The sequence below is a fragment of the Narcine bancroftii genome, chromosome 3 (assembly GCF_036971445.1).
Source record: "Narcine bancroftii isolate sNarBan1 chromosome 3, sNarBan1.hap1, whole genome shotgun sequence".
Taxonomy (NCBI): domain Eukaryota; kingdom Metazoa; phylum Chordata; class Chondrichthyes; order Torpediniformes; family Narcinidae; genus Narcine; species Narcine bancroftii.
In genome coordinates this window covers 27416899-27432532 of record NC_091471.1, presented here as the reverse complement: position 1 = coordinate 27432532, position 15634 = coordinate 27416899, and the positions used below count along the sequence as shown (strand labels likewise).

Here is a 15634-nt window from a genome sequence, read left to right as displayed (position 1 = left end):
ACTTTTCATCTTTTTTTCTCTTCTGTATGTAAATTATACTTACAGTAAATTGTTCTTAGTGTTTTTTATGTACCTGGGAAGCTGCAGCAGGTTAAAATTTTCATCTCATCTGTACACTGTATTTATGCATTTGACAACAAAGTTCATTCTTAGCCTCACTATTCCACAGTATTTTGTAAACTCTCCACTCAGAAGATAAATGCTCTGGCTAATTGTTTTAAAGTGTTATTTATTGGTCAGAATACATTTTGGTCAAGAGTCTGAAAAGCTTTCCATGCTTTGCAGTACTGTGGAATCGACTGCTTCATCAGAAGTGGAAGCAAGAGATCCGTTCAAAACCCAAAAGTTGTCTGACAGTTCTGCTCAGGAGCTCCAGGACTGAGATATCTCTGGAATCAGGTTCAAATGTTTACATTGCTGCCACTGGCATCCATACCACTGTAAAGAAGGTGGAGAAATACTGCAGTGGCATTTTTTTTTTCTACACAATCTCAGTTTTCTGGGCCATTGACAAATTCTAGCATCAACATTTTCTAAACAGTTATTTTATGATAAAGTCAACAATTCTTGTGCAACTTTGCTTTCATTTCCAATGAACTCCACTTACAATTTTCATCCCCCAGCTATGCTCTCCAGTAGTTGGTGTCAATAGTTGCTTGGCAATAGCCTCTCTCTGGCTTGCATTGCTTGCATTCAGTATAGTGCGGGTTCCATCTTCATTGATGATCATGGAAGCCCCTGGGTGTACATTAGGTCCATTTACCACTGCCTGCCTCAGCTCCTGCACATTCCAAGGTGTAACTGGCTGAGGATAAGTCAGCTTTGTTGCAAAGACCTGTGAACAAAATGAGTAAAAAAAAAACTTAGACACTCCCATCACTATCAACATCTTGGGGAGAACTTCCATGCTAGGAAAAAGTGCATCGCTGGAACAATTCTGATCAGGATCCTTTAAGCTGATTGAACACATTTACAAATGTTAAATACAAGCCAGAGCATTTGACATCAGTGGTTGCACTCTTGCACAGTTCTAGTCCCCCACTTACAGGAAGGGCATTAATAGAGCTGTTAGGGGTGTAGAGGAAATTTACAAGGATGTTGTCAGGACTGGATGGGTTGAATTATAGAGAGAAGCTGCATAGATTCGGTCTGTGTTGTCTATAAAGGCTTGACCCGACTCAAACATCAGTAACATTTACTCATGGGGCATTTTTCACCTCAACACAGATTATGAATAAATTGATGTATTTTCTTTATGCAATCCAAGCAGAATCTCTCAATCTGAACTCACAAAACAGATGGATAAGTTGTGCAAAATGAATTTGAAATCTGCAATCACTGTAGTTTGATAGGCAGCCAATTTACACATATCATACCATAAATAGAAATAGCAAGAATTAATCTCTTTTGGTAGATGATTTAGAGATAAAGTTGGAGACTTGCAACAATCACTTTCAACTAAGAAAATTACCTAGTAAGCTGTCAAGACTTTAATTTAAGATCTAAATGAAGATGTTCAGTCCAAGCTAACAAGAGCCCGAACCAAAGTTTGGAGCATATGTCCAAGTCATAAAATGGCAAGGTCAGGAGACATAGATGGCAAAAAAATCCTGTTTTCACCTATGACCTGTCAACTTGTGCTCCTTCTCCTTCCCCCCAACCCCCAACCCTTTTAATTTGGTTTCTGCCCTCTTTTCCTTGAATGTTTTGATGAAGGGTTTTGGCACAAAACGTTGACTATCTGTTCCTTCCATGGATGCTGCCCGACCTGCTGAGTTTCTTCAGCATTTTGTGTGTGATGAGTTTTCCAGCATCTGTAGTCTTCCTTGTTTGTCGCCTTTTACACTAAACATTAATGCACCACAAATCAAACATGCTCCAAAATAAGCTTTATAAGAAATGCACGTCTACCAGTAGGTATTTAAATATATTACCATTGGGATACCGATTTCATTGGTGTTAATGTACATGTCGGGGCAAATGACTGAACGGGCAGCGTAATCCACACGTTTCCCCATCATGTGCTTGCGAAAGAGACCCTCCTTCTTTTCCAAGATCTGAATTTACAAAAGGTTTAATCATTAGAAAAAATAAATCTCGCATTGTGCTTATTCATCAATACCAAGATGATGAAAGCTGAAATTACCCCAACTCAGCCATTGCATAGAATTTTACAGGATGGAATGAAGACCTTTGGACCAATTTGTTCATGCCAACTAAACAAATTCCATTGGTCTCCATTTTACTCATATCTCTCTATATTATTCCTATCCATGTGTCTATCAAATTGGTTTCATAAAGTTGCCTCAACCACTTCCTCTGGCAATTCGTTCCACATACCCACCAACCCACGTAAAAAGAGTGAAGGAAAAGTAAGACAAAGTTATAAATTTGTAAGTTTGGGTTTATTTTCCTCCTCAAATGCTGGGTCTAATTCCAGTGCTGCTTATTTCTTGGTCATCACCATCTTTTATGTCACTTGTTCAAACTAAATGTAGTAATAAAGCCACTATTCCTTCCCTCCTCCAAGGGCAGGATAGAACTGCTTCCCCCAGCTGAAGAATCTAGTATTGCAAGACTTAATCCCATTGTGGAAAAACATCTTCACTCAAAAGATTAGAGCTTCTCTATTCTCTTCTTCCCCGCACGTTTCTCCACTTTGCCCTGGTCATTGTGCTATTTGCTTTAACCATTTCCTTTGAAAGCTCCACATTATCACTACTGAATAAAGAGGATAATTCTGAATTCATTATTCAAATTAATGGTGATTTTGCCTGTACTTATCTTCTTTCCCTCATGCGAAATACATATGGCAGCATGGACAGGAGCAGTGAAATGGTTACTTACTCTATCAGATATACATGATCATTCATAATGAGAGAATAATTAGAACAGGACAAACTTTAATTTCCATAACCATTCAATTTACAATTCAAGAGAAAATTTAGAACTGACAGGAAGCACGTAGCAGAGATTCATTCTAAAGAAACTTGGACAATATGTTCAAGCCTTGGAAATCTTACAGATTTTTGTTTAAAGAATGCATCGTCATCAAAATAGTTTTTCAATAAAATTGATTGCTTTCTAACAGAAGTATTCCATAATGAGGAAGTGAAAATTCAGGCAGCAAAAGAAGGGATCATATTCTTAACTCATCTCCCAATATATATATAAAAAAAACCATTTGGCCATTACCAACGTGACTTTGGTCTGAATCTGTCAATTAATTTATTTTAACCAAATAATTTACCACCAGTTGTTCTGCTAATAATACAGAGGAAGGAGAAGTAAGCCATTCGGCTCTTGGTATCTGCACTACAAATCAACAGGGTGATCTTTATCCTTCGTGCACAAAAACCCCATACCCCTCAATATCCACAGAATTGTTAATGTCCCTCAAACATGTTTAAAGATTGACCCTCAACAGCACCCTTGGGTGAAGAATTCTGCAGTCACTACCTACTTTTCAAGTGAAGACATTTCTTTTCAATTTTGTTTGCCACATAACATTCTTCATGATTTAAATAACAGTGAAACTACCAAAGTGGTCAAAGGACTACAGTCTGAAGCAAAACATTAGTTGAGAGAAGTTTCAACAATCCAAAAAATTAACACCGCATACCCTGCAAATGAGCAATAACTCCTTTAAATAAATAAATAAGAACACAGTAAAATGCAACCAAGATTTAAACTCTGCCTTACCTGCCGAATACCTGGAAACTTGTCAGTAATCAGTTTATCCATGTCGCTGTCAAAAACAATATTAACATGGCTTTGAAGAAGTATCCAGGCACTGTAGAGTTTGTCTGTCAGAGTCTGTCCAGAAATACCAGCTAAGAAGGCAAGGTCCATCTTGGATGGAGTATCCTCAACCTGAAAGTTCAACAGCACAGAGCATAAATTGAAGTCCATCATTACTCTTCTGTGCATACTATCCTTCTCTGTCTGTCTTGCTTTATCTTCCCTCATCTCAAGTGGCATGGCAGTGTAATGTTTATTTGACTTTAGTATTAATATAGAGCATTGGCCTAATGATCTAGAAACACAAGATCAATTCAGAAGCTGGTCTCTCCCTCTTCCCTTTTCCCTCTGTCTCCTTTACAGAGCAAAATCAATTCTTGCCTCTCTTTTTATCATATCCAATTAACACCTTTTGTTGGCCTGGACTTCCCCCCAGACTAGTCTTCAGACTTTATTCTGACACCTGTTCTTTGCATGATAGAGTATTTTCACAAGATCACAAGACAAAGGAACAGAAGGCAGCCACTAGGCCCATCGAGTCTGTTCCATAAATCCTCACTAAGCTACCATATCCAATTTCCGGCCTTTTCCCCATATCCCTTGATGCCCTCACTAAAGAGATACTTGTCTATTTCTTGTTTAATACTCCCAGTGACCTGGTTTCCACTGCTGTATGCGGCAGTGAGTTCCACGACCCTCTGGCTAAATAAGTTCTTTCTAATCTCTGCTTTATAAGGATAGCCTCTAATTTTCAGACTATGACCCCTTGTCCTCGATTCACCCACCAAGGGAAACATTTTACCCTCATCCACCCTATCTAAACCTTTCAAAATACAAAAAGCCTCTATGAGATCTCCTCTCATTCTCCTATACTCCAATGAATACAACCCAAGAGTTGCCAAATGCTCCTCATATGTTAGCCCTTGCATTCCGGGAATCATCCTAGTAAATTTTCTCTGCACCCTCTCCAACACATCCTTTCTAAGATAGGGGGCCTAAAACAGCCCACTGTACTCCAAATGAGGCCTCACCCCATAGAGCTTCATCAACACCTCTTTACTCTTATACACTATTCCTCTTGAAATGAATGCAAACATAGCATTCGCTTTCTTCACTACCAATGTCACCTGGTCACTAACTTTTAGGTTTCCTTGCACGAGGACACCCTGGTCCCTTTGCACATCAGAGGTCTGAATTTTCACCCCATCCAAACAATATTTTGCCTGTTTATTTCCACTGCCAAAATGTACAACTGGACATTTCTCTATGTTAAATCTCATCTGCCATAATTTTGCCCAGTCTCCTAATCTGTCTGTATCCTTCTGCAACTTTACGGTTTCTACTACACTTCCTATCTTGGTGTCATCAGCAAATTTGGCCATTTATACCACAATCCAAATCATTAATATAAATTGTAAACAGCAGCGGCCTCAATACTGACCCCTGCAGAACACCACTAGTTACAGGGAGCCATTCAGAACGAGAACCCTTAATTTCAACCTTTTGCTTCCTGCCTATCAGCCACTTTTCTATCCAGTTTAATAACTTCCTTGTAATTCCATGGGCCCCTCATCTTATTTAGCAGCCTAATGTGCAACACCTTAACAAAAGCCTTTTATAAATCTAAATAGATAACAGCCACAGCCTCTCCTTTGTCTATCCTACTTGAGATTTCTTCAAAAAACTCTAATAGGTTGGTCAGGCAGGATCTACCCATTAAAAAAACCATGCTGACTTGGACCTATCCTGTCATGCATCTCTAGATATTTCATCACCTCATCCTTGAGGATCGACCGACGTCAGACTAATTGGCCTATAGTTTCCTTTTTTCTGTCTCCCATGTTTCTTAAACAGCGGAACCACATTTGCAATCTTTCAATCCTCTGGAATCTCTCCAGTCTATCAATTTCTGGAGGTGGCTTGTGAGGAATTGCTAGAACAGCTTGCACACAAACATTTCAAAACACAGAATTTTTGCAGGACTTTTACAGAGTGCTTTTTTGCAGAAAGAGCAGCCAAGGAGGAGAATACAGCTGGTCTGGGAGGGCATGTGATCTATGCATGCAGGACAGAACAGCTTTGACTCTCAGAGAGGGAGGGTGTGAAACAGAGAGAGAGAGAGGAGACAGAAATCAGTTCCAGAAGGACAAAGCTGGCCAAACTTTTGGAAGGCTGTCTCGTCAAAGGAGAAGACTGATTGTCTGAAAGATGACCTGAAAAAATGAGGAACATCTGGAGAACCCTGAAGGGGACAAGTTTCATCAGCAAGACTGATTGGAAAGGAATCAGTTGTCCTGGAAAAGGAATCTCTCTCTGAAAACCAGCAAGAGTCCTCCTGAGTGGTAACCATTTGCCTGTTAAGCACCAAAGACTGGTGAACTTTGTTAATGCTAACTTCTATGCACAGTACAAGAATTGCCTGCAACCAGTGAGAGATTGGTCTGTGATCCAAAGAACTTTTCTAATCTTAAATATACGTTATACACACCTGCGCTTAGTATTAGAGGGGGGATTAAGTAAGTTAAGTCAGTAGATTAAGTAATAAGTTAAAGTTTAATTCTGTTTTCTTGTTCAAATATAGTTAAAAACTACTTTTGTTTAAGTAACCCTGTGTTGTGGTGCAAATCTATGCTGCTGGATTTTGGGGACCTCTGGACTCCGTAACATTTGCTTAGTCCTTGAAGAAATGTTAGTAATATATCTTTACCTACAATGGGCATTGCAAGACTGAGAGTTTCTCCAGTATTTCTGTGTTTTTACTACAATTATTAAATACAATTAATTAAATATACTTAAGGAAGGGTTTAACAAGATGGAGGAAACAGGCATTATTCATAAGTCCGACAGTCCCTGGGCATCTCCATTACATATGGTCTTGAAACACAGTGGAGCTTGGCGACCTTGTGGAGATTACAGGGGCCTTAATGATGCCAACATCCCGGATCGTTATCCGATACCTCATATTCAGGATTTCTTGGTTAATTTGCGTGGAGCGAAGATCTTCTCCAAAATAGTCTTGGTGCTTGGCCATCACCAAGTACTGGTAGAGCCAGAAGACATTCCAAAAATAGCAAAAATGACCCTATTTGGATAGCTCAAATTTTTATGAATGCCAATCTGATTAAAGAATGCTGCTCAATCATTTCAGCGGGTGATGGACACTTTAGGATGTGGTATGATCAATGTCTTTATTTACCTCAGTGACATTTTAGTGGCCAGGGGGACTAGGGAAGAACATATGGAACATCTTTGTACACTTTTTATTTGTCTTCAAAAGTTTGGACTGACCATCAATCCGGATGAATGCATTTTTGGACAAGAAATTATTGATTTCTTGGGGTATGGGATTACTCAGGAAGACGCGATTCCACTGCCATCCAAAGCTGAGGCCATTACCAAGTACTCATGACCTGCTACAGTTAAAAGCCTGCAGGAATTCTTGGGAATTTTTACCATTGGTTTCTTCCAGGAGCAGCTCATATTATGAAGCCTCTTTTTGATTTACCGTCTGGAAACGCCAGAACCATCCATTGGACTGAAGAGGGAAACAAAGCCTTCTTGAAGATGAAAGATTTGCTGATTCATGCCACTATGTTCAGCTACCCAGTTTTAAATGCAGCCACCGCCCTTTCGACAGACGCTTCCAGTATGACCGTAGGAGGTGCACTTCATCAATATGTCAATGGGCAATGGAAACCGTTAGCATTCTTCAGCCGCTTTCTTTGTGATTTGATAAGGAGCCTTTGGCCATTTACTTGTCTATTCAACACTTCCATAATTTTTTGGAGGGCAAAGATTTTACTATGTACACTGACCATAGGGCCTTAATATTTGCATTTTCCAAGGTCGCAGAGCCCCGGTCAGTTCGACAACAACGGTAATTATCATTCATTGTAGAATTCTCAAAAAAAATACTACATATTTCCACAAAAGACAATGTAGTAGCTGATGCACTTTCCCACTTTGGCTGCAACCCAAGAATATGACCATGAGACGAATGCTCATCGGACTGCAATCACCAACCTGCAATTGAAAGATGTCCATTTTGGAGTCAATGGCAAACTACCCCTCTGTGATATATCAACGGGACACCCACTCCCAGTACTTCCGGCATCATGGAAACATCGAGTATTCGATTCTGTGCATGGCCTCTCACATCCATCGATTAGATTGCCTGTTTGTATGGTTTCGGACAGATTCTTGTGGCATGGTCTTAAAAAAGACATTACACAAATGGCAAGGTCCTGCCTTGCCTGCCTGAAAGCAAAACTTCAGCAGCCATACTAAGGCACCACTGCAGTCCTTCCAGGCAGTTACTCAACATTGTGCTCATGTCCATGTGACATTATTAGTCTGCTTCCTGTTTCAAGAGGATACCCCGTTATCTTTTTACAGTAATAGACAGGTTTACACGGTGGCCCAAGGCTGTGCCTATGGCAGATATTACTACAGACACTTGTGCTTGGGCGTTCCTCAGTTTCTGGGTGTCTTTTTTGGTTTACCAGCACACATTACTTCAGATAGAGGACCACAATTTACTTCCTTGGTGTGGAAAGCCTTGTCTCGCTTGCTCGGTAAAACAATTCATCATACGAATGCCTTTCATCCCCAAACCAATGGACTGGTGGAACGATTTCATTGACATCTCAAGTCAGCCTTGATGGCTCAGTTAGAGGGCCTGAACTGGGCTGATGAACTGCCTTGGGTATTACTGGGCATTAGAACAACTCCAAAGGAGGACCTCCAAGCTTCATTTGTAAAGCTCGTGTGTGGCATACCATTGGTGGTTCCAGGGGAGTTCATCACCTAGCATTCCAACTCCAGCGATGATCCTGAGGAACTGTTGAGCAGGCTAAGCGAGATCATAGGAAAATGGACCCTATAAAAAATGCAAATATGTCTTCATCCGAAGGGGAACACTTGATCAACCTTTACAGACACCTTACGAAGGACCTTACAGGATACTCAGACAAACTAGGTTGACCTGTATTTTGGACATTGGAGGGAAGCCACAGTCTTTCATTGTTGACAGGCTTAAACCAGCTCATGTGGACAAGTCTTCCCAACTGCAGCAGCCAACAGTCATAGGAACATAGGAAGTAGGAACAGGAGTTGGCCACAAATGGCCCATTGAGCCTGCTCCGCCATTCAGTACGATCATGGCTGATTTAATTTATGACCTAACTCCACCTACCTGCCTTCTCTCCATATCCCCTAATTTATCTAACTGAATTTTAAATATGTTTAATGAGGCAGCCTCAACCACTTCCCTGGTTAGAAAATTCCAAACATTCACTACTCTCTCGGAAAAACTATTTTTCCTCATCTCTGTCCTAAATCTACTCCCCCGAATCTTGAGACTGTGTCCTCTCATTTTAGTTTCCCCGGCTAGCTCAAAAAACCTTCCTACATCTATCCTATCCATACCCTTCATAATCCTATACGTTTCTATAAGATCTCCTCTCCTTCTGAACTCAAGCGAATGCAATCCTAGACGATTTAATCTTTCATCATAAGTGAATCCCTTCATCCCAGGGATCAACCTAGTAAACCTCCTCTGGACCATCTCCAAAGCCAGTATATCCTTCCTCAAATATGGAAACCAGAACTGGACACAGTACTCCAGGTGTGGTCTCACCAGGACCTTATTCAGTTGCAACATTACCTCCCTACTCCTGAATTCAATTTCTCTTGTGATGAAGGCCAACATTCCATTTGCCTTCTTAATAACCTGCTCTACCTGCAACCTAACTTTTTCCGATTCATGCACAAGCACTCCCAAGTCCCTCTGCACAACAGCATGCTGTAGTTTTTCACCCTTTCAATAATATTCAGCTCTTTTATTTTTCTTGCCAAAGTGGATAACCTCACACTTACTAACATTGTACTCCATCTGCCAGACCTTTGCCCACTCATCCAGCTTAACTATATCCCTCTGCAGACTCTCCACATCCTCATTACAATTTGCTCTTCTGCAAACTTGGCTACACCACATTTTGTCCCCTCCTCCAAGTCATCAATGTAAATGATGAACAGTTGTGGGCCTAACACTGACCCCTGCGGCACCCCACTTACCACTCTCTGCCAATCTGAAAAACTCCCATTTAATCCGACTCTCTGCCTGCTGTCAGACAACCAATTTTCAATCCAGCCCAATATACTTCCCCGGACTCCACTTTCCTGTAACTTACTGAGAAGTCTCTTGTGCGGCACCTTATCAAACGCTTTCTGGAAATCCAAACATGTTCCCCTCTATCCACCGCACCCATTATATCCTCAAAGAATCCTAACAAGTTTGTCAAACAAGATCTTCCCTTTCTAAAACCATGCTGCGTCTGCCTGATTGAACCCTTACGTTCCAAAAGTTTCACTATTTCATCTTTAATGACGGCTTTAAGCATTTTTCAAACTACAGACGTCAAGGTAATTGGCCGATAATTTTCAGTCTTCTGCCTACATCCCTTCTTAAAAAGTGGCGTGACATTTGCTGTCTTCCAGTCTGCCGGGACCTGCCCAGAATCCAAGGAATCCGTCGCAGTGGTCGACAATCTAAAAGATAGACAAACATTTATGCCGGTTCTGGGGGGCGGGGCCGTGTACGACACTACAACTACCAGGAGGCATTGAAACGACCATGTGACGTCAGTGCATGGTGACATCAGCACGTGTCGAGCGCGTGATTCTGGCTTTAAAATGTTGCGCCGGTGATGAAGAGTAAATCTGTTTGATTCACTCAAGAAACGCTTTGTCTGGTTATTTGATTGTGTCCACTGCGATTCCAGTAGCCACAATATAAACTGAAAATCCGTGCAAGAAGTTTTTTCAGGTGGATAACCATAATTGTAGGAGTGAAAGAGGCATTTGAGTGCCCTCCCAAATCTGTGGCCCTGAGATCAAACATGGAGAGGCTGGGGACTAATGACACCCCCTGTCCCAGCGAGACAAACGCCCCTAGTGAGACATCCATCCCCTGCCACTGTTCATCATCACATTTACATTCGATGTTAGACCAGAACATGGTCCACTGTGGTCTCTCTCTCTCTTCCACATTGTTCTGGTATTAAATTGATGTTCAAAATAATCAGATGTCTTCGTCAACACCTCAACAGGTCAGCTTGTTTCCTCCTCAAACTCCTCCCTTCTTATTTTCATATTCTCCTTAAACAAGCAGTCTTCTTCTTCAGTCAGTGCTTGGATCATATTATTGATAAATATCACTTCCTGTGAGTATGTAATGAGTCACTCATGCCATCATTGCTGGAGGTTGGACCCCCTCCCGATTCATGAGTTACACATTTACCAGGTAATTTATGGTCCAGTGTGAAAGGCTTACTGGGTACAGCAACCCTCCTCTTTTGCTCACCTTTTTGGAGGGTTCGCGGTGTGAAAGAGCAACTGTCTGGAGTTTGCCCTTACTCCCTGTGAATTTTAAACTTATTTAATTTTTAAAAAAATGTAGACACATAGCTCAGTAACAGGCCCTTTTGGCTCACAAGCCCGTGCCGCCCAATTACACCCAATTGACATACAATCCCTGGTATGCTTTGAAGGGTAGGGTAGGAAGAAACTGGAGGCCCCAAGGAAAACCCACTCAGACACAGGGAGAACACACAAATTCCTTACAGACAGCGTGGGATTCAAACTCTGGTTCCAATCACTGGCGCTGTAACATCCCAAATGTTTTCATGCTGTAAGCCTTCTATAACACTATAATAATAAATTTGTCCTCCACAATGGGCAAGAGAAAATCTATGGCACCATGTCAATGAAGATTAGGAATTTTATCCCTAGTATCCAGATCAAAATGCATTATAATAACATTTTTTTTAGTTGCCAATGACAACAAATGTTGGTATCAACTACTAACAAAAGGATCTAATCAAATAATTACCTTTGCTGTAATCTCCTCCGACTGATTAGATTCTGTAGTCTTGACCTGTTCCTGCGCTATTAAGGTCAGCAGCTTGTGTATCACTTGGACATCTTTCATCACTGCTTGAAGGTTAACAGTTTGGCCATTAGTGAACATCTGGTCTCCAAGCCGATTAATTGGACGAAATCTGCCAAATGCAAGAAAGTAACAATGTCTTAAGTACACCCAAAACCATATAACCACTTAAAGCACAGAACAGGACAGTTCGGCCCTACTAGTCCATGCCGTAACAAATCCCCACCCTCCTAGTCCCACTGACCAGCACTCGGTCCATACCCCTCCAGTCCTCTCCTCTCCACGTAACTATCCAGTCTATCCTTAAATGTAATCAATGATCCCGCCTCGACCACGTCTGCCGGAAGCTCATTCCACATCCCCACCACCCTTTGAGTAAAGAAATTTCCCCTCATCTTCCCCTTATAATTTTCCCCCTTCAATCTTAAACCATGCCCTCTAGTTTGAATCTCCCCCACTCTTAATTGAAAAAGCCTATCCACATTTACTTTGTCTTTACAATCTTAAACACCTCTATCAAGTCCCCCTTCAATCTTCTACACTCCAGAGAAAAAAGCCCTAGTCTGCACAACCTTTCCCTGTAACTCAAACCTTGAAATCCTGTCAACATTCTCGTGAACCTTCTCTACACTCTCTCTATTTTGTTTATATCTTTCCTATAATTTGGTGACCAAAACTGTACACAGTACTTCAAATTTGGCCTCACCAATGCCTTGTACAATTTCATCATAACCTCCCTACTCTTGAATTCAATACTCCGATTTATGAAGGCCAACATTCCAAATGCCTTCTTCACCACACCATCTATCTGAGTATCAGCCTTGAGGGTACTATTTACCATAACTCCTAAATCCCTTTGTTGCTCTGCACTCCTCAATTGCCTACCATTCAATGTATATGACCTATTTAAATTTGCCTTTCCAAAATGTAACACCTCACACTTATCTGTATTAAATTCCATCAGCCATTTCTCAGCCCACACCTCCAGCCTTCCTAAATCACCTTTTAATCTACGGTAATCTTCCTCACTGTCCACAACACCACCAATCTTTGTATCATCCGCAAACTTGCTTATCCAATTCTCCACCCCTACTTCCAGATCGTTAATATATATAACAAATAATAGTGGACCCAGGACCGATCCCTGAGGAACCCCACTAGTCACCAGCCTCCAATTGAACAAACAATTTTCTACCACTACTCTCTGACACCTCCCATCCAACTATTGCTGAATCCATTTCACTACCTCCTTATTTATACCTAATGTCTCCACCTTTTCTCCTAACCTCCGGTGGGGAACTTTGTCAAAAGCTTTACTAAAGTCTAAATAGACAACATCCACAGCTTTCCCTTCATCAATCTTTTTGTAACCCCCTCGAAAAACTCAATCAGGTTTGTCAAGCATGATCTACCCCTGACAAAACCATGCTGATTACTCCCTATCAATCCCTGTACCTCCAAATATTTGTAAATAGCATCCCTCAGAACACTTTCCATCAACTTGCCCACCACAGACGTCAGAATCACGGGCCTATAATTCCCAGGTTTACATTTGGACCCTTTCTTAAACAGCGGAACCACATGCGCCACCCTCCAATCATTTGGCACTACCCCCGTGGCCAGTGACATCCTAAATATCTCTGTTAATGGCCCCACTAACTGTCCACAAGCCTTCCTGAGTGCCCTTGGGAATATTTTGTCCGGTCACGGAGATTTATCCACCTTTTTCTTTTTCAATACAGCCATCACTACCTCTTCGGTTATCCTTAAATGCTTCATGACCTCCCCACTATTTTTCTTTACTTCAACTGGTTCAATATTTTTTTCCCTAGTGAATACCGAGGCAAAGAAATCATTCAAAATTTCCCCCATTTCCTCTGACTTCTCACTCAGCCTACCCTCACTATCTACAAGGGGTCCAATTTTATCCCTCACTAATCTTTTACTTTTAATGTACTTATAGAAACCCTTTGGATTTATTTTTACTCTGTCTGCCAAAGCCTCTTCGTGCCTATTTTTGGCCTTTCTAATTTCTTTAAGATTCCTTCTACACTCCTTGAAGTCCTCCTTCAAATTCTCAGCTCCTTGCTCTTTATACCTCTTGTACACCTCCCTTTTTCTCCTAACCAAATTTCCAATATTCCTCAAAAACCAAGCCTCCCTATGACTTCCAGCCTTTCCTTTGATCCTCACTGGGACATATCTACTCTGTATCCTCAAAATTTCTTTTTTGAATATCCTCCATTTTTCATTTACATCCTTTCCTAAAAATATCCTGTCCCACTCAATACTCCCCAAATCCCATCTTATTCCTTCAAAATTTGCTCTTCTCCAATCCAGAACCTCAACTTTAGGCCCCTCCTTGCTCTTCCCTAAAACTAACATTTTTTCTCCAACAATAATGTCTGATACCTGACCTAGCTCGTTCCCTAAGAGGAGATCTAGTATTACACTGTCCCGAGTCGGTTCTTCTACTAATTGATTTAGAAAACAATCTTGAACACATTTAACGAACTCTAGCCCATCCAGCCCTCTAACTGTATGGGTATCCCAATCAATGTGAGGGAAGTTCAAATCTCCCATGATCAAAACAGGAGGCATTTTACACCAACCGCACGGGAAATGTTCTATTTTGTCATCACAGTAAAAATAATTCTCAATTGTTCAAACATCTCCACAGATTTGTAGCTAATATATTTTTAATGTGTTTTGGTATGGTTAAATTAAGCTTCTTTTTAAGATGAAATAATGCATTTGATGAGACAAATTCTCCTTTTCAGACATTCTTACCTGGAAGGAGGAACAACCAGAAGATCAAGGAAAAACATGTCAAGGTACCAGCTGAACTTGGTGCTTCCATGCATTTTCAAGCCAGGAAATAAACACTTAAGGAAGAAGCCTAATTGAAATAATGAACTGATTTTAATAAGTATAGTATAAGTATAGACTTCCTGGCCATTGGAAAGTGCCATAAAAAATATATTTTTGAATAACTGGATGAGAGTGTTACAGTTGTCAACAGCCAACCTCTCTAAAATAGGCAGCATTACAAGGATATACATATGATTACTTTACGATAGCTAAAGTGAAACCCCAAGAGACAATATTAAAATCTCTTACCTACACTGATTCAGGAGTCTCACAAACTGAATTTGGACACCACTATCAAGTGGGAACCATATACAAAGTAAATGGTTTGGAAGAACAAAAAAAAAACAATGGCTGTTATTTCAGGAAAAAAGACCAGATTTGACATTTACAAGTCATATGATTATGAGTCATGTTTTTGGGAAATTGAAACAAAAAAAAGATTTCAGTATTGATCAATCAAGTCATGTGATTGAGACACTTGAAGAAGCAAAACTGATTAATAAGTAACCAGAGATCTGCCAGAGATAGAAGTGAAGGACTTTGTGTAAAATGGACACTTCTGCTGTCATTTTGATTGACCCATATCTGGAAGAATTGCTTCATTTGGATCGTGACCATTCTGATAGTCATTTTATCTGACCCTTGCCTGGGTTTTTGGAAGCATTGTGGAAGTCACAAGATCTTTGGACCAATTTTTCAGGTCAAATTTGGGAGGAGCTTTGATCGGCAGCCCACCAGTGCCTTGAAGAGAGTCTGTGGCTGGGATGTTGGGAGCTCTGGTTGGGGGGGGTGGTGAGCGGCCGGGGCGAGGATCCGTGGTCAGGGTGTTGGAAGATCCAGTGGGCAAGCAGCCGAGGGAAGGATCGGTGGTCAGGGCATGGGGAGATCCAGTGGGCGGGCAGCCGAGGCAAGGGTCTGTGGTCCAGGCCTCAGATGGATGGGCAGTCATGCTGTCAGAAGCCCAGATGGATGGGTAGCCAAAGCCATAAATAGAGGGTGGTGGACAAATTTTACCAAGGTCATACAGAAAACATGCAATTTTTGGGCCAAAAAAAGGTCAACTTTTACATGGGA

At 41.1% G+C, this 15634-nt stretch overlaps 1 protein-coding gene across 4 annotated transcripts in view; it reads right to left on the bottom strand.

Annotated features, from left to right (window-relative positions):
* Nucleotides 1-15634, bottom strand: part of polr1a (RNA polymerase I subunit A) — a 217102-nt gene that overhangs the window by 131610 nt on the left and 69858 nt on the right. For all 4 annotated transcript variants that reach the window (XM_069923650.1, XM_069923651.1, XM_069923653.1 and 1 more), the window contains 5 exons: nt 14480-14588; nt 11633-11801; nt 3703-3873; nt 1935-2057; nt 608-835 (listed from right to left, as the gene is read on the bottom strand). In XM_069923650.1, coding sequence (XP_069779751.1) covers nt 608-835; nt 1935-2057; nt 3703-3873; nt 11633-11801; nt 14480-14588 — 800 coding nt within the window. The remainder of the gene's footprint in view (nt 1-607; nt 836-1934; nt 2058-3702; nt 3874-11632; nt 11802-14479; nt 14589-15634) is intronic.